We start from the raw sequence: 21376 nt of genomic DNA, 5'->3' as shown, positions 1-21376 counted from the left end.
AAACCCGGCACAGTGGGGACGTGGCATAGTTGGGTCTAATGTAGTAGTGAATTAAAATCACTATCATAAGAAACATTTTGATGCAAATCTGTAAATAGTGTTTATTTCTAAAAAATTAATGAATAATTACAAAACCAATATCAACTTCTATTTCCTTAATTATATCCAGATTAGTAATTCTTAGATTCAAAAATATATATAATTTTTATTATTAATTGTTTTCAAATTATTATTAATTTTGATTTTTAATATGTTAAAAGTAATAATTTTTAACCTATTACTTTTTTTCCTTTAAATGAAAGTTTATAATAAATAAAAAAATTAATTTATTGCCATAACTTTTAGCTCAACTTGTAAGTTTGAAATTGACATCATTAGAATAGAAAAAATGGTAATGTTAAGTTTAATATTCAGTAAGGAAATTTTATAAATACTATTTACAGTAAATTTATCAGAAAATCTCGGTTTTTTTGCATTTTTATCTTAATAGATCACTAATAGAAATCATAGTAATTATTTCTAATTAACTTATGGTATTTAAAAAGATTCTACAATTGAAATATGTAGAACTGAATTAATTTTAATAATTTACTTTAACTAAAAAAAAAACGATAAAAAAAAAAGTTGTTAAAAAGATCTACTCAATTGAACGTATTATAATATTTGATTATAATTGTAAAAATCCATTGTTAAATTCAAGTGAAACTAATAATCATTTTTTTTTATAAATGATTTATATAGCAACGTGTTACAAAAAAAATTGTTATGTTGTAGACTGGTTGGTAGTAGCACACAAAAATAGAATTAAAAAATTAATTAATTACAAAATAAAATTATTTACTTTTGTAGTCAAATACTTTTATCATATCAAATTCAATTCGACAATAAATACTTTAAAAATAATAGAAATGAATGATTTTAATTGTTTGTATGGATAAAGCTACTTTTTATTTGAATAAGGAATTATTTCAATTTTTAAGCGTAATATCTTCAACTAAATACGAATTGTAATCATTTGACGTATCGTTGAAAAAAGTAGGCTAATTGAGGTTTGGAAAAATAAATCGCAGCCATAAAAAAAAAACACATAGTAAAATAATATTAACATAAATAAGACATTTTTCTCACAAAGAGAAACTACAGTGATGGGATCCTTGATATTTATTGAAGTTATTGAATCTAAATGTGACGAAAATCAAATGATTTGAAAATTTTTTTCTAACTCAAAAAAAAAATGCAATATATTAATTGTCTCAGTCGGTTATGAACCTCCTACCCAAGCATGAAATACACAGTGTTACCGATTCGTCAACTGTTCGTCGTTTTTGTCGGTTGATAAAATTAGCAATTTAAGCTCATTCAAATTTTAAAGTTACTTTTTCGACTTTAAAAAAGCAAATAAATTTAAATAAGTTTAACTTCTTATGTCTTATGAACTTTATTCTATGTCAATTAAATTATATAATATTCATGAAAGTCAATAAATTAGTTATAGCAATTTAAACTTGAAAATATAAAATCGAAAATTAAAAATTTTAACACAAGAATATCATGGTTTTAACTACGGCATAATTTGCACATAGAAGATAAGTCGTCGGGACAATTTTTTTTTCATTTTATGGTACATAATATAAGATTTAATTTGATATATGTTTAGAGGACGCAGTATTTCCAGAACATTTTCAAAAGTTTGTTTTTGTAAAATAGTTGCCATTTTAAATCCCCCCTGTAAGCATTTTAAGTGTTAAATTTTCAAATAAATAAAATCAAATGAAAGGAAAATATCTAAGGTTTCAATATAAAAAAAAAAATGGATTGATTTGTTAATATTTAATTAAGTTATGGTAGTTATAAGAAAAAAAAAATTAGAAAAATGATGAAATTTAATAATTTAAAAAATTGTAATTTTTGTAGATATTTCCCTTATTTTTGAGGAACGAGGAATTTTTTTTAATTTGTAAGGATAATGTCTTCAACTAGATATGATTTTTTATCTTTTGACGTATCGTTGAAACTAATATAAGCGTGTTAAAATAGAGGCGACTACAATGATGGGATCCTTGATCTTCCTTGAGATTATTGAATCTAAATGAGATGAAAATCAAAAGAGTTGAAAATTTATTTTAACTTAAAAAGAATTAAGAAAAAATGCAAAAAATCCCTTGCCATACGTGGGTTGGAACCTTGTAACCCAAGCACGTAAGACTCTAATTTTACCGACTCGGCAACCGTACGTTGCCCGGTCTTCTGAAAAGATGGCAATTTAAGCTAGTTCAAATTTCAAAGCTATTTTTCTAGACTTAAAAAAAGCAAAAAAATGTAAATAAGTTTAACTTTCTATGCTATATCATTTTGATTTATATAATATTTATGAAAATCAGTGTACTCCCCTTTTCAGGTATTTTAAAATAAAATAAAATACAAAACCCAGAATTTTAACACATAAATAGCATATTTTTGAATACGGTAGTCATTTTTACCATGTAGACAAATCTATATTTTGAATTTTTATTTCCAAATTTAAGTATATTACATAAGCTTTAATTTAAGGTATATATAAAAGTGTCAGTATTTCCGGAACACTTTCAAAAATTAAATTGAAAATGTCCTAGTTTCAATACATATGTTTAATGTTTTGACCCTCCTTGTATAAAGGGATATGATCCGATTTAAAAAAAAAGTGTGTCAGTTGAAAGGAGTATATAATATATACTCCTTTTATGATTATATTATAAAGTATTTATCATTAAAGAATAGAATTGATTCATGCATTTTTTAAAAAGTTATAGCAACATAGTGTTAAAAAATGTAAAATATAATATCTAGAATTTTTTCACAAAAATAGCATATTTTTGCATACGGTAGTCATTTTTACTATGAAGACAAGTCTAGAGGTCAAATTTTTTTTTCAAATTAAAGTATATTACATAAGCTTTAATTTAAGGTATATTTTAAAGTGTCAGTCTTTCCGGAACATTTTCAAAAGTTAAGTTGAAAAAGTGAATTTTTTTTAAATTTAATATAATATTCGTATTTTATATATACAATAATTTATTGATTAATCAATCCCCATTAAGTGTATACCTCAACAAGGCTAAGAAAATTCCATTCTCTTGAAAAATCATCAATTATTGGAACATAAAACTATAAATACTGAATAAATCATATACAGTTTATAATAAATTATTATAGGTATTTACAGCCTTTTGCCTTTAAATCTAAAATAATTTACTGATAATTTAATTGTGTTAATTTATTGTTAATTATTGTTATAAATACAAATATTCTTAAAATTTCGTAAAATTTTAAATGTTCAATTGGAATAGATTGGATACTTATGTATGACTAAGGGTAGTGAATGTCAAAATAATTATAACAAATTTTTAAAACTTCTGAAATTGGTCTTTTTTCTCTAAAACTTTAATAAATCAAATTCTTAAAAAGTCGAAAAGTACCATTTCTCTTAAGTTTTATGTTCTATGGTTATTAAAAATTGAAGATTATTAAAAATGTACTAATTATATTACCATCTTATAATTTTACTGAGCTCTATAATTGCTTATTTTATTTTATAAAAACTTCCAAATTAATCTAGTCATTAATTAAATATATAACTATGAAAATATATAAATTACAACAATATAAAATAACCTTAAATATAATTATTTTATCAAAATGAAAATTAGCATGCACATCAACTCATTTTGTCACTTTTAGGTTTGAGAGCAACGACATGACATTTATTTTTAAAACAAAATAAATGGGTTTGTAAACTTTTTTATTTTGATAAATTAAATTATTAAGGTTGAAATTTAGTAGAGTTTACATAACACACAATTTGACATTTTATATGTTTATAACTATAGAATTGTTTAATTTTTTTAAATTGTCATAATGCTAACATTATTTTTTGATTATTATAATTATATAGTACGTAGCAATTTCTAACAATCAAAATTGTAATTAGATTTTAGATAACGTTAATTAATATAAAATCCCTAACAAAATTTTGAATACATTTGTTACAGTACTTTTTAATATGGTCGATAAAGACATTTAAATTACATAGAGTATTCAAATCATATAATTTATTAATTTTTTTCTGTGCAAAAAATAAAATTAAAACATTATCATCTTCTTGGCTTTTATGTCTCTATTTCCGAAATGTTGAGATTTTTATATATTTTTTATTATTAATAAAATTAACAAATAATTTTTATTATTTAACTATTATGAAAATTAAAGTTTTTTAATTTCAACATTTTTTATTAAAAAAGTTAAAAAAAACCTTGTCTATATGTATCAAAAATGTTATGGAGAAAGGACCAACTTTTTTTTTTATGAAAAATATTTATTTTACTTAATTTTATAGACCATGAGGTATGTATTTACTTTGACATTTCGGTCTCAAATTTTGCACATCCTAATTTTATAACAATAAAAATAGGCCCCTGAAGTAAAATAAAATATAGATTTTTAACGACCATCCTATATATATTGCCATTTAAAAAAATTAAGTTGACACCCTTATAAATATAAGAGATAAAAATAAAAAACACTTCATAATAAATTAAAAAACACGTATCTAAAATAATAATAAAAAAAAATACTACAAATATTATTTGTATTAATTAGTTAATTAAAGGTTCATGACAAAAGTATTATTTTGTATACGTTGTGGTTCCATAAGTTCTGTCAAATCCTATAACTTTTAATTCGGTGACTATTTTGTAGTATTCTTTTTGTAAATAAATTTTATGCTTTTGAACTACAATAATGAAAATAAATTGTAAAAAATTCAATATGTGAATTTTAAAAAATTGTCATTTTTTTTTTGTCAACTAGATTTTAAGTAGATTTGAAGGACAACATATATGTACATTACATAAAACAATATGTTTTTGTATAAATTCTAATAAAACAAAAAAATTATTTTAATGAAAATAAGTCACAATGTATTTTAATATTTAATAGTTCTGTATTACAATAGTTTTAATTAAAAGTACAGACTCAAACGAAATTTATATTTTAAATTTAACCTCTTTAAAACAATGAATAATTTTATTCATAACAACTTAAAAATGTATTTATACTCATTACAATTTATTTTCAATAATTAAATTGGTTAGAAAAATATTTCAATAGTAAATTACCGTAAAAATATCATTTTCTAGAATTTTTTCTGTTTTTCAAATTAATATAACTTTTTTCAAGAACGCTGATTAAAAAAAAAATTTAATTAGGTTTACTGGAGACAATAAGCTTTCCTTTGGTATACTTTTTCTGGAAATACAATTAACCGAACTTCAGAAAGAGTTTAAAAGAGACCAATGTATAAAAAAAATTTTTCATCTTGATTTTTGAAAATGTTCCGGAAAAAGTGACAACTTTTAACCAACATTATATTAAAGTTTTTTAAGTGTATTACACTATTTAAGATAAAATTGACCAGAATATTGTTCTAGTATCAGAAATTAATTGTTAAAACAAAAAAATTCGCACTTTTTTCTAAGAAATTACTTTATTATTTATTCAGAAAATAATTTAAAAACATTTAATAATTGAGTGAAATTTAAATAATTGAAATCGTAAAATTACAAATATACAAATATTTAAATTTCACAGAATCGCATCAAAGCGTTTTATGAAAGTGATATTAATCTCTTTCAGATATCGACGGATTTATTTATTATTATTTTTCCATGACCAGGAAATTATTCAATCGATTAACCTATTTTTATTATTTACGTTTCTAAGATTTTAATGGGTTCAAGATTAATTATGTCTAAAAAGAAACGAGCTATGTTGATTTATGTTTGGCATTAATACCACCATCATTCAGTATAACAGATAATATATTAAGAAATAATTTATTAGAATTGATGAGAACTTTACCTAGAACTATGAAATTTAATGAAATGTTCAATAATTTAATGATCGAATTCAACGAGAGTGTTGATGAGTTTATAAATTATATAGAAATTACATTCAAAAAAAGGGGACTAGAGATTATAAATCAGCAATTCTAGCTAAATTTTCTCCAGGAATGTGGATTATGTATGATTTAGTTAATTAACAGACTAAGGACAAATAATGTTGTAGAAGGGTTTTATTCAAAATTAGGTAAATTATTAATATATAATCATGCAAATATTTGGAATTTTTTTAAGGCACTATAAAAACTATACAGCAAGAATTGGATATCTGAAAACTATATCACAGAATTTAAATTACACATAAATGAAATCGAGTAAGATATATTAAGAATGACATAATTTCATTTATGTATTGAATTTATTTCTAAATTAATTATATTAAAATTGTTTACAGAATAACTATTAATTTCCTTATTGATGGACTAAAATAATTCATTAGACATAAGTTCTCAATGAGCAAAAATAACTATTGGACGAAAAAATATAAAACCTATTATTTTGGACTAAACCATATATATAGGTCCAGCATGTGACAAGTCCTATGCCTTTTAATAGGCCTTATTAATATTATCCAATAAATTTGTTTGAAAATTTTTATACTTTTAAAATTTGATAATTTTTGTAATACTTTTTTAGAATACTTTTTTTAGAATTTTCATCATTATTTACTCTGTTATAAATATAATTTTTTTGTGAACATCTAAGTAAATAAACTTTTTTTTTTTTCATTTTATTATAGAAGCTTATTCAAATGCAAATAGGTTATAATAATTTTTTTTTTATTATAGAACATGTAAAAATAATAATAGTTAACACTTGCAAAAGCAATATAACTACCCCATAATTTTTATTTATCCTATAGTTATTGTGCTACAATAATATACCAAGGTACTTATAAGTTTTATGTTATTAATATTTCTAATATTATTTAATAGCAATAAAAGTTCAATAAAATTAATTATTATTAATTCTCATAAATTATATTGTACAGATCAAAAATAGTATCTAACCTAATTTAAAATTTTTTTTACTAATATTACAAATTTGATAGTAAAGGTCATTAATTACACTATTAATTATACAATGTTACATTAATTTCGAGTTTAAAATTTTACAGTATGTAATTTTAACAAATTTATACAATTTAAATTAATTATTTTGTCATCAGTCGGTCATGTGTGCAGTAGGTATTTATGTCACCAATCATATAATTAATTAGTATACAAGTCAAACGGTCCAGTGGTCAGTACACGGTATATTAGGTCAGCTATTCACGCATAGTAAATAGCTGCTATGTAACTTATAATAGCTATGTAACTTGCTATATGAACCAGTTCTAAGTTAACACCACCACCAGCTGTCATCGTCCCCACCGGTCATTATTATATGATTGTGCGTCAATGCTCTTTCTCCACTAGACTACTGAGGTACAATGGCATACATTTTTTAGCTTCGCATCGAAGCTATGAAAATATTGGTTATACTAAGATGTGGTTTTTTTTTAATTTTTAATTTTTTTACTCTTTTGTATCTGTTACCACTTTCTCTCAGCTCTCACAGAACCAATTTCTTTCAACGATACGTCAAAAAAACACAAATCGTATCTAGTCGAAAACATTACCCTCAAAAATTGAAAAAATTTCCTGCGTTCCCCGAAAATGGGGAAAAACTCCCAAAAAATTACAAATTTAAAAATCCCTAACTTTCGACATTTTTTCATTTTTTTTTTTTTTACTTAAAATTGTCATAACTTTTTTAAAAATAACTGAATCACTATTTTTTTTTTTATATATAAATACCTTAGGTATTTACCTATCATTTGATATATTTTTAAAAAGATTTGACTCTTTACCTGCCCACAGGAAGGGTTTCAAAATGCTAACTTTTTCACAAAAAATTAATTTTTTCAACTTAATCTTTGAAAGTGTTCCCGAAAGTCTGAAACTTTTATATATATCTTAAATTGAAGCTAATGTAATATACTTTATCACGAAAAAAAGAAATATTGGACATTATTTTGTCTTCACGGTGAAAATGACTACCAAATGCTATTTTTGTGTGAAAATTCTCGATTTTGTATTTTATATTTTTAACTTTATTATGCTATAACTTATTGAAAAGTGTATGGATTAATACAATATTTTCATGAAAAATAATATTTATATCCCTCTTTTATTTAACATACTTTATCTTAATTAGAATATAAATAAGGAAATAGCAGATCATGTAGCTTTTGAAAAATCAAATAATTTTTTAAAATGAATTTATGATTGTGATTTTAATCACTGTCAGATATCATTATACTTAATCCAACTATGCCACGTCACTACTGTGCCGCGATCTTCTGTGTGCTGGGTTTTTTGTTGTTCATGTATTCAATGGTGGAAAACCACGTTTCTGTTTTTTGTTTTGCTCCTATATTTTTTTTGTCCTCCGTTTTTTTAGCTTCAATGCGAAGCTGAGAAGTTATTAATTTTACTATATGTTTTGTTTTTTTGTTTTTTTTTGTGTCTGTTACCACTTTCTCAGCTCTCACCGAACCGATTGCTTTCAGCGATACGTCAAAATTTAATAAATCGTATCTAGTCGAAGACATTACTTTCAAAAATAGAAAAAGTTTCTCTCGTTCCCCATAAATGAGGGAAATGTCAAAAAAAATTACAAATTTAAAAATCGCTAATTTTCGACATTTTTTCAATTATTTTTACATATAACTGCCATAACTTTTTCTAAAATGACCAAATAAATTTTTATTTAAGATGCACGATGTCTTTACCTATCATTTAATATATTTTTTTTATTAATCTGACCCATTACCTGCCAACAAGGGTGGATTTAAAATGACAACTTTTTTACAAAAAATTAACTTTTTCAACTTCATTTTTGTAAGTGTTCCGTTAAGTCTGACACTTTAATATATATATATATTAAATTAAAGATCATATAATATACTTAAAATGAAAAAGAAAAATTTCAGACTTTATTTTGTCTTCACGGTGAAAATGGCTACCATATGCCATTTTCATGTTAAAATTCTCGATTTTATATTTTACATTTTTAACTTTAAAATACTATAACTTTTTGAATAATGTATGGATCAATACAATTGTCTTATGAGGAATAATATTTATATATTTATTTCATTCGACATACTTTTTTTTTTAAATAAAATCATTTCCCTTTCTAATATTTATCTATTGTAAATAGATATGTATATATATTTATTCATATATCACACTTATAAATCATAAAACTTGTAATCAGGATATAAATAAGGATGTAGGAAATCATATAGCTTTTGGAATAATCCATCGATTTTTTAAAATTAAACACTATCTATAGATTGGCATCGAATCTTTTTATATGATAGTGATTTTAATCACTGTCAGATATCATTATACTTGATCCAACTATGTTACGTCTTCTCTGTGCCGCGACTTTAGTTGACCAGTTGTTATAAAGATATATTTGAAAGCGATATACATCAAACAGAAATTCCAACATTTGATGTTTTACTTAAATTTGTTAATAAGCGCTGTAAGATATTGGAAAACAGTAGCTGTTTTGAGAACATAGACACACGCCATAATCAAAATTCGTCTTATTCGAATAATGTTTTTTATGTATCTACCGTTGATTCTCAAATGTCTCCCTTGACATCATGCGCTGCGTCGTCTAGCAATAATAAGTGTATTTGTTGCACCACAGACACGCATACACTCTATCGTTGTCCGGCATTCAAATTGTTATCAGTTCAAAGACGTCGTAATTTTGTCAAATCAAACAAATTATGTTTCTCGTGCATGAGTCCTTCTCATAAGGTCAACGCTTGTACTTCTACGTCCACTTGTAGACAATGTAATAAGCTTCATCATACAATGCTACACATGGATTTCAAATCGAATGTATCATCGACTAATATTACGTCAGACTCTAAACTATCTCCATCTGAAGAATCAAACATCCAGTTTGCCGGTACTGCACGTACGAATTGCACTGTAGTGCTTGGTACGGCTGTTGTTCGTGTTTCAGATGAATATGGTAATTATCATTCGGTTCGCGTACTATTAGACAGCGGCTCTCAAATTTCGGCGATTACAGACGAGTGCGCTACACGTATTGGACTAACGCGTCGTCCATGTCAAACAGAATTAATTGGCCTAACTCACAATACGGTTGGTCAAGTAAAAGCTTGTACTTCTTGTACTTTTGTGCCTCATCATACAACGGATTCGATTTTCAGTTGCAAAGAGTTATTTATTTTACCAAAAATAACGTCACAAATGCCAACTGTCTGTCTAACGTCTACCGTTCGTGCACGGTACGATCATTTGTTATTAGCCGATCCGCAATTTGACCAACCGGCATGTATTGACATGCTTATCGGTAGTGACATGTTTCCGTATTTGAATCGGCCTAATACAAAGACCATTCATTCTGAAGGATTGCCATCAGCAATTAATACTTATCTCGGCTGGGTAATAGTAGGCAAGATAAGTCAGTCGCGTTACAGTTCGTCACCGCAAAAAGTCTTAACAGCTATGTCACGTCCATTGTTTAGTAACTCTTCGCAAAATATTCATTCTTGTAAACCAAAGTTTCATAAAGGTTTGTACAACGCTAAAAGGAACATCTACAATCATTGGCCTTCTGATGATCAAACTCGATGCTCTTTACTAAGAACGACCAACGCACCAGCACTTCGTCAGAATTACAGAACATCGACTATTTACAACAGCAAGTGTTCAGCTTACAACTCAACACTACCGTGTAATTTGGTCTCTCGTATACACAATGTAAAGTACCGTGCAATTTGATTCGTTGACCGTTCGCTTACAAAGTCGCGTATTTTTTGATAAGTGTTTATAAGACTACGTTAAATTATTATTTATTTTATCATATTTTGTTCACGTTGTTATTTCATGCTATTAAGACTACATCTCAAGATAAGTTCATATTCATTCAAGTTATTTTGAAAGCCTTCGTCATTCAAAGCGGGGAGTATGTATGGTACAGAACGCCTTTAGAAGGATCTAGTTGACCAGTTGTTATAAAGATCATTGATTATATTATTTGGTGGGACAGCTGATCACCAGCATCTTGCTTTACTCACCCCCTTGCCCACCCATCACAGCAAATCGATGACCTCCGTGTCGTTTTTCATCCATGGACAGTACATTGTCGTAAGTCAGTCGTTTTTGTTTTAGGTGTCACTCTTTTTCTGTTGCAAGCGCCTTCGCTTGAATAGTAAATTGTTCGGCCGTTGTACGCCATAGTTTCTTATTATTTGTTTATTGCACCCTTATGCTCAAAGTTTACGTGCCCTTGCACGCCACTAGTGATTGGGCCCTGACCATCACTAAACAATATCATTGCCGTATTCTGTTCTCATCTGCCATTACGTAACTGGATTTACACACTAACTCGTCATACTCAGATGTTCGACACCATTACCACAAGATCTCATACAGTCCACTCATCAACATCAACAACGTCATCTATACAGCTGAGTTTTATATTATTATTAATGTTATTTATTGTTTGTTTTAATTGAGATTAACTATATGTTTTATGCCGCTTCGCCGGCCACTAGTATTTTAAGGCCCCCCCGTTACCCCTTAAATTTAAGATACTCTTTGAGGAATTTCTAATATATGTGATTATTTGTTATTTAATTATTGTCTATTCTCGTTTATTTATTGGATGTATAGTTAGCCGTCATCTCCTAGGTGACCCACTCCCGCATCAATATTAACGTTTTATTAAACAGGCTTAAGGTAAAACGGCATTCTAGTGCGGTGCACAACTAGCCGTCTTACGGTCTAGCTGCCTCGTACGCAACAATAGTTGTATAATTTTTTAACAAAATTTAAATCATTATATGGTGATGCAACCGCCGAAGTTGCTGTAAACCACGATTCAACATAAACTAGTACCAAAAACAAAGAAATATCGCGTATTATTGTATTTCTCTCTTTAGAAATTTATCTCTAAATATATATATTTTGAGGCTATAAATGGCCTTGGCCATTCATCGAGTATGGTGAATAGCACCTGGCTTATGAAAAAATAAACAATTATGACTCTTTATACCGAAAAAAATTAATGTTAACTCGAGGAATTCTTTATAATCATTGGTTGTACTGTATTAAAATTATTTTCTACAAAAATTATTATCTTCTGTAAATCTGGTTCTATAATTTCTTTAATATTACTTTCAAATATTACTTCAAATATTTAATATTACTTCAAAACTATAGGGTTTAAAATTTTCTTTATTTGAATCATTCCAAGCCTGCTAAAATCTCTTGAAAATTGATACGTCTTTACCAGTAGAACAACTAATTTTACTATCGAAAATGCTTCTGAATATAATTTCAAATATATGGTGGCGGTAAGGTAAATAAAGTAATTCTTTTTCTAAAAGTCGTATCAACAAAACACAAGTACCTCCTGAATGACCACTATTTACAGCAGTTGTATCGAAAGATAAAGCCTTTACTGATTTATTTATGTTTCATTGGACTAAAGTTTCATATAGCATTAATGCTTGATTTTTAGCTGTCCCTTGTTCTAATATTGATTTAGCGAGAAGTTTTTCGGAATCACTATTGCTAACAACTATTGACATTCTATCATTTATTTTACTGTCTACTAAATCTGGGAGAATCTTACCATTCCAGTGTAATACTAGAGCATTTAAATCGGAATCATTAAATTGATTTTTAATTGAAGCTGCCCTCTCTTTTTGTAAGATAGCTCGACAACGTTGAATTGACGATCTATTAATAATAAAATCATCCATGTTCTCCCCTAACGCTTCAACAACGGCAACAAGTATGTGTACAGCAGCTCTATGGCTTATTTTACGACTGTCCATAACACAAACTAGTTAAGGAGTAATTATTTGTCGTTTACCTATCAGCTTTTTTGGTGGTGGCAATTCATAACTATTATCAGTATCATCAGTATCGGTGTTCCCACTTAATGCAGTGGATGTCATTGAAATTTCCAAATCTAAAAATAATTTAAATCATAAGTAATATAATTTTTAATGTAAATTTTTAAATAATTTAAATTTTAATTCAAAATACCCTGAAGATGTTTAGTCACTTCTCACTCTCACTTCTCACCCATTTCTCATCTCCAGTCGTTCCTTTTAATTGTGATTAATTTTTGAAATATTAAAAAATGTTGTTATTGACCTGTAATTTTTCTTAAATAATTCATTATCATATATTTTCACAAGTTAATTATGTATGTTGTAATTAAAAAATAATAAAGTTGGCACCCCTATAAGAAATAATATACATTAAATTTAAGAATATTTTATAATAATTAAATATAAGACAGAGTATATAGAGTACGAGTTTGACAAAGGAGAACAAGAAGTAGATGAAATGAGGACATCAGTGACAATAGGTGAGGACATGTCAAAAGAGATGAAAAGTTTTAATTATTTAGGATCAGTTGTGCAAAAGAGGTATGGTATTGACGAGAAAGTAAGACATAGGATTAAGTGCGTTGAAGTGGAAAGAAGCTACGGCGTCTCATGCGATAAAAAAATTCCAATGAGGCTGAAAGGTAAATTCTACAAGACTAGTGAGACCAGCTATGATGTATGGTTCGAAGTATTGTGCGTTTGATAAGAAAGTAGAGCAGAGAGTGAGTGTAGCAGAGATGAGAATGCTTAGATGGATGAGTAGAGTGACTAGAGAAGATAAAATAAGGAACGAATATATAAGAGGGAGTATAGGTGTGCATCAATCGTGGATAAGATGAGAGAAAATAGACTTAGATGGTTTGATCATGTTATGAGAAGAGAAGAATCGGAAGCTGTAAGTACAGTTATAGAAAAGAATGTTGAAGAAAGAAGAGGTAGAGGAAGACCAAAAAAGAGATAGAGGGATGCTATTAAATGCGATTTGAGGACAGCTGATGTGAGCGTAGAAGATGTGGGAGATCGTGTCAAGTGGTAGCTTAGGATAAGGGTGGCCCAGCCCAAGTAGTTGGGATTAAGGCGAGGAAGAAGAAGAAGAAAATTTTATAATAATTAAATGAATTTAATATTTAAGTAACAAAAGTAAAAAAAAATTTTTAAAATATTAATAATAATTTTAGAAATATTCCTCATGATTCCCAAATGTTCGCTGGATCATTGTTTATAAAATAGTTACTTTACACTTTAGCAATTTATGCTATAATTCGATTTTATTTCAATTAAAGATAAATAAATTAATCAATTTACAGTTGCATCAATAACAAAAACAAATATTCTATTATAATTTTATATAATTTGTTTTCATTCTTCTTAATTTTGGTTTTTATCTATATTCCAGAGGATATACAAGATTCAGAGCTAAACAAATAGCTTTTGAAATTTGCAATGGTCAGTAACAACTTTTAATTTTTTATTTGTATAGATTAATCGGTAGTATTAAATACTATAAATTGTTTTAAGCTTAATAAATATAATATAATATAATAAAATCTATTTTGAAGTGACATTGAGAAAATATAAGTTTAACTATTGAAATGGTTTTGTAAACGTTTTATTGGATAAATGGTTAAATAATAGCTAACCGACCAAATTGTGTAAGTTTATATTTTATTGTTTTAACTACTTGTTTTACTATGGTCTTTATTTTAGCTTCTATACGTAGTCGAGTGGACTTGATTTGACTTGGTTGTGTTTTTTTTTTTTGTCAGTAAACACGATTACTTTCTGGACCGATTTTGCTCTACAATACGTTTAAGTATCACAAAACGTATTTAATTGTAGCCATATTTTTTAATAAACTACATAATAAATTTAATCAAGTTCAACGAAAATTGCTCTAAGTAAAATACTCCATAATCAACTTAGGGAATTCGTAAAAAACAATTAATAATAATATTTAAATTAATATGAAAACATTCAATCCTTGTAGATACTAATCAATAGACCACAAATAAACTTTTAAGACCAAAACATTATTTATCATTACATTGGCTAAAGAGTTATGAAATTATTAAGTTAAAACTGTTCAAACTTGTGCCAGTAAACGATCACCAATTTTAATTGTTAATTATTTTTTAATCGTTGCTAAAATATAAATATTTTTAGTTTATTATCCTCAAAAAAATTAAATACATTAATTAAGTAGTGAAAAGCTTGAGATTAGAAAAAAACATGATAGAATACCATAGAGCTTATAAACATTAAAAATGCTCTAAAAAACAGTATTATAAATAAATAGTTTGCAGTATTAATAATCTTTTGTATATAATATTATTATGTGTATTATATTTTATGTATAAAAAATAATAATGTACTGAACTAATGGTAAACTTATATAATTTTAATTTATACTATTTTTTTTACCAAGTTAGTTTTGAGTTGAAAAAAAAACAATCGTCAAAAAATGAAGTTAAATCACTTGTTCTTTTTTTTCTTGCCTTAATCCCAATTACTTGAGATCGGCTACCTTTATCCTAAACTTCCACTTGATACAATCTCCCACATCATCTATGCACTTCTCAGACATCCTTATATCTTTATATTTTTAAACAAATGTTTTGTTCAAATCTACTCTACAAATTGGCTATCTTAAAATTTTTCGTAAATTTTAAATTTTTATACTTTTTTAATAAATTCAAAATATATGGAATTTTATGTTCATTGTATAGTCCTAAAGTATAAAAATTATTTAAAAAAGAAATTAATTTAAAATAATAATTGGATCAAAAGTTATTGAATTTGTCATATCTTTGTGACTCAATCTGTATATGTTTTAAGAGTTCTGGCTTTTTGGTTAAACTAAGTATCTCTTTTAGTTTTAAGTTTTTAATACCTTTTTTTTGGTAAAAGATTTTTTCAAATATTTAAATCTTAATATAGCTAGGGTACCACAATTACATATCATTTTAAATTAATTTGTTCCACACTTCCAGAATAGTAATGATTCTGTTACTCCCATTATGTATAGATGATTAAGCATACCGTGTTCTATCAATAGTCAGAGTGCTTATTTGATATATTGGTTTTATTGCTTAATGTTATATATTTTTGAGAGACTTTTAATTATAAACACAATTTGAATTATACATCATACTTTCACATTTCAGGCTATTAAATCAATAAGTATACTTATTTTAGCTACTATTGCTAAAAACTATGTTCTTAGCGCGCCAGTAACCGATTCCGTTCATGAAACTATAAAGACTCATACAGTTCAACCTACTGATAAAAATTATCCTTTAACGCCACCAGTAACTCAGGATGACGGCACCATCAATTATCGAATAGCGATAATTTGTGATTTGGATAGTGTATCAAAAAGTTCTGTAGAAAAAAATACGTGGATAAGTTATTTAAAAAAAGGATACTTAAGGTACAATTCAACAACCCTTACAGTGACGATTGATTGGGACAAAGAAGAGGATACAGTATTGAAATCTAACAATTCTGTTAATAATAGAGGAATGGAACTCTCTGAGCTAGTAACTTACGATGGTAAATTATTGACTGTAGATGACAAGACAGGTATAGTTTATATCATCGAAAATCAAAATTCATTGAAAGAATGGGTTGTTTTGAAAGAAAGCGATGAAAATGGTATTAGTAGCAAAGGTAAATATACATTTTATTATAAAACTTTTTAATTACAAGAATGCTTAATATCAGTAGCGAATAATAAAAAATATTTTTATTTCATAAAATATGAGAGTACATTTTTATTTGATAAACACTAACGAATAATTACTTAATTATAAACATTAATTTAAATTGAGTAACTATACCATTGTAATACTATTATTATTATTTTTAATATAATATACATTTTTTTGCAGATATATTCACTATAAGTATTAAAACTTCTACAAATTAAGATCTACAAGCTTAATGATCATAAATTTGATTGCCTCCTTTTTATTTTTATATTAAATAATTTGTTTGAACAAATTAATTATTTCATAACTTTTATGAGAATTTTGGGGGAATATTAATTTATTATTAATTGTTAAATAAATTAACATCAACTAATTGGTTTTTCGTTTCTGTAGTAGGTGTGGGTTAACCCTTTTTTGTTAAAATTACATTACTATCTTAACTGTAAATTGAATTTTCACTAAAATAGGTTGAAAAAATTTATCTGCTATTTTATGAGAACCCTTGAATCAAAATATTGAAAACAAATAATACCACCTATACGGTGTAAATTGGCTAAATCAACCCATAGTGTGTTTAATGTTATGTTATGAAATGTTTTAAAACCCATATTTTGTCTCACTAAGAACCAGGGTGACTTATTATTTTTGTTTGTATTTTAAAAGTTTAATTACAAATTTTAATTTACAACTTATGATTTTACTTGACAGTTAATATTAAATAAAATATTAGTAGCATTTATTTAGGTAATTATTTACCTACAATGTATTTAGCAAGACCAACAGGAGGGCGTAGTCTATTTAGTCTTTTTGGATCCAACTTAAATAACTCTTATTTTTAATTTTTAATGAAGATGAAGAAAATATAACTATTTTACATTTACAAATAATTATTGCATGGTGTATGATAATTATAATTGATGTATAATTATTAAAGCATATATTAAATATCATATATATGAATAAAGCCAAAATCATCTAAACAATATTTCCTTTTAGGGTAACAACCATTTGTTAACAAATATTTCAAACCAGTTTCTTACAGCTAATGAGTAACGAACATGCTAGAGTTTCTATCACAAGTAATCAATTACAAATAATTATATAGCATCACAGGAATTTTTCTAGAAAACACTCGTTTACTTTCACCGTGCCATTTTTTCCTAAAAGAAATATGAGCTTCTTGATCAGTATTCTCTTAATCTATATAAGTAAATATTTTGTGTCTAAGAATTAGTTTTTTTTATTTCATATTACTCTAAATGGTATATATTGTTTTTAGATTATTTAAAATATTTTACCCAGGAAAAAAAATAATTTTTTTCTTTTATCTTAAATCATCATTATTGTTTAATAAATGGTTGTTTTATACACCCTAAAAAGATACAGCCTTTGAAGGATTTTGAATTTGTTTGAATATACAAAAATTCAAATTTTCACAAACTTCAAAACGCTACAGAATATTTACTACTGAATATTAATAAGATATTTTTTTACTAAAATTTTTCTTAAATTCTACTCTACAAAATAGCTATCTTAGATTTTTTTTTTACATTTTATTTAAAATTTAAAAATAATTAATATTTTTAATAAAATGTAAAAAAATTAATTATTGAGATATAGCTATAGACCTAACGTATAACTATTATTTAAAAAAAAAATCAACTAAAAATATTAACTGGATCAAAAGTTATTTAAGTTGTCAGTGAGTGGTGGGCCACCCTGTATATAATGTTCATTAAGTAAGGAAACTGGTTTTCAAAGTTCTTATTGTTTGTAACAATTTACCTGTTTCTTTATTTACTGAACAGCCTGTATATTAGGGGTTATTAAAAAATATTGATTATATTAAAATATTAATTATTTAGACCTATTTGGGTAAAAATTAGTAAACAACTTTCGTTGGTAAATAAACTCGCAGAAAAGAAAAAAGGATATTTTGACAGAAAATCGCAACGTTCTAGGGGTTATAATGTTTGCCAACATTAAATTTATATTAACTCAACTAACAGTGAAAGGTAGCACTAAACGTCAGAGTTTAACAATATCTAAAGACACTATATAATGCCTCATATGTGTTAATTATAAAATTGAATATCCAAAATAATCCCAATTTCATAATAAAATTCACTTATGAGTGCGATAGTACTAAATTCATCACAATTTAAATTTGATGCAATGCGTTATAGTCAATTATTATCAAACTAATTAACCAAGTAATTGAATAATAAGCCTTTGTTGTCTCGAAACTTATATTAAATAATTTAAAAAATCACTCATTTATTCCACAATATATTTATTTTTTACTACCGTTAGGTTAGTTAATACCAATTGGATTGGTATATCCTGAGAATTGTATAAGTGCAGTGGTTTCCCGTTGCCTTCTGCATTGGGAACATGGTGTTTTTTCGGCGCCGTAAGAGCACACGTATGATCCATCCGTTCATCTACGACGGTAGGCGCGACCTAACAATAGAGTTTTATCAACAACTAATGTTACCACCGCAAAACATCACGCCCCACACCACAATATATAATTTTGAAATTCAGCAACTAAAATTAATGGAACCAAAACTTTATTTTAATTATGTTTTGGAATTTAAGGGTTTTGGAACCGGTTATTTTCGTTTCGGTTCTAGTCCTTAAACAAAAGATTATTTTTTTACACTTTTGTTAGAAATATGAAGTATCATATATTTATATTTACATATTTTAAATATCCATAGGTTTTAAAGGTGAATGGGCTACAGTAGTTGGTGAAAAGCTTTATGTGGGATCACATGGTACTGAATATTTTTCTTCTGAAGATGAAGTGAGTAACGTAAATATGTGGGTAAAAGTAATAAATAAAGATGGAGTTATAGAACATGTCGATTGGACAAATATGTATAAAAAACTACGTGAAAAATTACATATTGATTCCTCTGGTTATATAATTCACGAGGCTTGTGAATGGAGCGATAAACATCAAAAATACTTTTTTTTGCCCAGAAAATTATGCAAGGAAAAATTTGACCCTCAAAGCGATGAAGGTAAAGCCACTAACGTTTTGTTGTCTGCTACTAAAAACTTTGAATCAATCGAGGTAACATTTATGCGATTAATTATTTTTATTGCCTAAGTTTAATTAATATTACTCATATGTAAAATATTTCATTGTAATTATATCCAATATATTTAATAATATAAAAAAGCTTTATCTAATTTTTTTTGGGTATAAATTAAGATAGTTATATTATTCAAAATGAACATTTAATTTAAATAATTAAGTTTAAATCACTAAAGTTATAATAAATTTAAGTACATACAATTACTTAGAACTATAATAGATTTTTATTTTCATACAATTTTTTATTTATTATTTAGGTTGTAGAAGTAGGTGACGTTAAGCCATTTCATGGATATGCAAGCTTTAAATTTATTCCAGAGACCAATGATTCTATTATTGTTGCAATTAAATCCAAAGAACAGTCTAATTGTACAGCAACATACATAACTGTTTTTGATATCAATGGCAATGTTCTTTTAGATGAAACATTTGTTTCCAAATACAAATTTGAAGGATTCGACTTTATATAAGCCATGAAAATATAAGAATTATTGGTTTATAATACACATAAATGTAATTGGTATACATAAACTAATCATTGCCTATCTGTCTGTTCAGTTATTTTGTTTATACAACTAAAAGAAACCAAACAAAATATATTAATTTTCTGATAAATCTAGTATTTTATGGTAACAGATTCATCCTATATTGTAATATTTAGTTATATACATTATAATTAATTGAATATATTATATTGGCTAAAAATATCTAAAATACTAATTCTTTATTTATTAGTTTTCTGTAGCCATAACTACGGTATGTAGCTAGTACAGTAAAATTAATACAAACTATGAATTACAAGTAGAATATAAAACTAAATCATTAACAACAATAATTAATTACAAAAATATTATAAAACATATAACATTAGGGCTGCAAGATTATCAGGCTTAAAAAAAAATCAAATATACTTATTTTATACATTCCAAAAAAAATATGTTTAGAGTGGTATGTTATAACCATAAGATGCTCTATGAGATGAAATAAAAAATGTTTAGCGTAGATTAAATTAAATATTAAAACATTTTCAAGTACCTATAATTAAACTCCAGTAATTCTCATTGAGTCAGTTTCTTATACCAAAATATTGGCAAATTACACCTATTAAAAATGGGAAAACTATTTGACAAAAAAATTTGCGATATAAAACAAATAATTCCAATTGACTCTAGAGTAAAAATTATATTTGATTCTATAAAAACAGAAAATTGATGTCTTAATTATCATTAACTAAGTTAAATAAATTTAAAAGTCTCAATTCCTTCGACTTTAATTTATTCGCATGGTATTATTCACTTGTAACCGCAACTAAGGAAGAGGAATTCTGAGAAGGAGTTAAATCTCCTATTTCTATAATTGGTTTTTATAGAATATTACCGCGACAAGATACTAGCTCCTTTGCGCATACAAACCTAATATAACTTAAATTTCTTTCAACTTAACTACCTGAAAAAAATTCTATCTATAAAGTTCTATATAAAGCTGCACCTAGATCCGCTCCTCTTTAATTTGTCAAAATTATCTTTGATAAGGCTTTACACAAAAAGTTATGCAGAAGCAGGGCACGGTGTGCACTTTGTGGACTAAATGACCATTCTTTCAATAACTGTCCCAAATAAGACAACTTATCCCTAATATGCCATTGTAATGAACAACATGAAGCAACATGATCGCTCGCGTT

At 26.2% G+C, this 21376-nt stretch overlaps 1 protein-coding gene across 9 annotated transcripts in view; it reads left to right on the top strand.

Annotated features, from left to right (window-relative positions):
- The window catches only part of LOC126910485 (soluble calcium-activated nucleotidase 1-like), a 219825-nt gene extending 199431 nt beyond the window's left edge, over positions 1–20394 (top strand). For 5 of the 9 annotated variants that reach the window (XM_050693103.1, XM_050693102.1, XM_050693101.1 and 2 more), the window contains exons 2-5: positions 14257–14325; positions 16044–16548; positions 19313–19671; positions 19953–20394. In XM_050693103.1, the coding sequence (XP_050549060.1) occupies positions 14323–14325; positions 16044–16548; positions 19313–19671; positions 19953–20165 (1080 nt within the window). In that variant the 5' untranslated portion in view covers positions 14257–14322 and the 3' untranslated portion in view covers positions 20166–20394. Of the gene's footprint in view, positions 1–6746; positions 6825–7039; positions 7124–14256; positions 14326–16043; positions 16549–19312; positions 19672–19952 lie in introns of those variants that run through there. The other 4 variants (XM_050693105.1, XM_050693098.1, XM_050693106.1 and 1 more) reach the window with 4 other exon arrangements.
- Positions 20395–21376: the final 982 nt, after the last annotated feature.

The sequence above is a fragment of the Daktulosphaira vitifoliae genome, unplaced genomic scaffold, assembly GCF_025091365.1.
Source record: "Daktulosphaira vitifoliae isolate Bord-2020 unplaced genomic scaffold, ASM2509136v1 Scaffold_1, whole genome shotgun sequence".
In the NCBI taxonomy this organism is placed as follows: domain Eukaryota; kingdom Metazoa; phylum Arthropoda; class Insecta; order Hemiptera; family Phylloxeridae; genus Daktulosphaira; species Daktulosphaira vitifoliae.
Note: the sequence above shows the minus strand (reverse complement) of the source record. Positions and strands in the feature narration are given on the sequence as shown.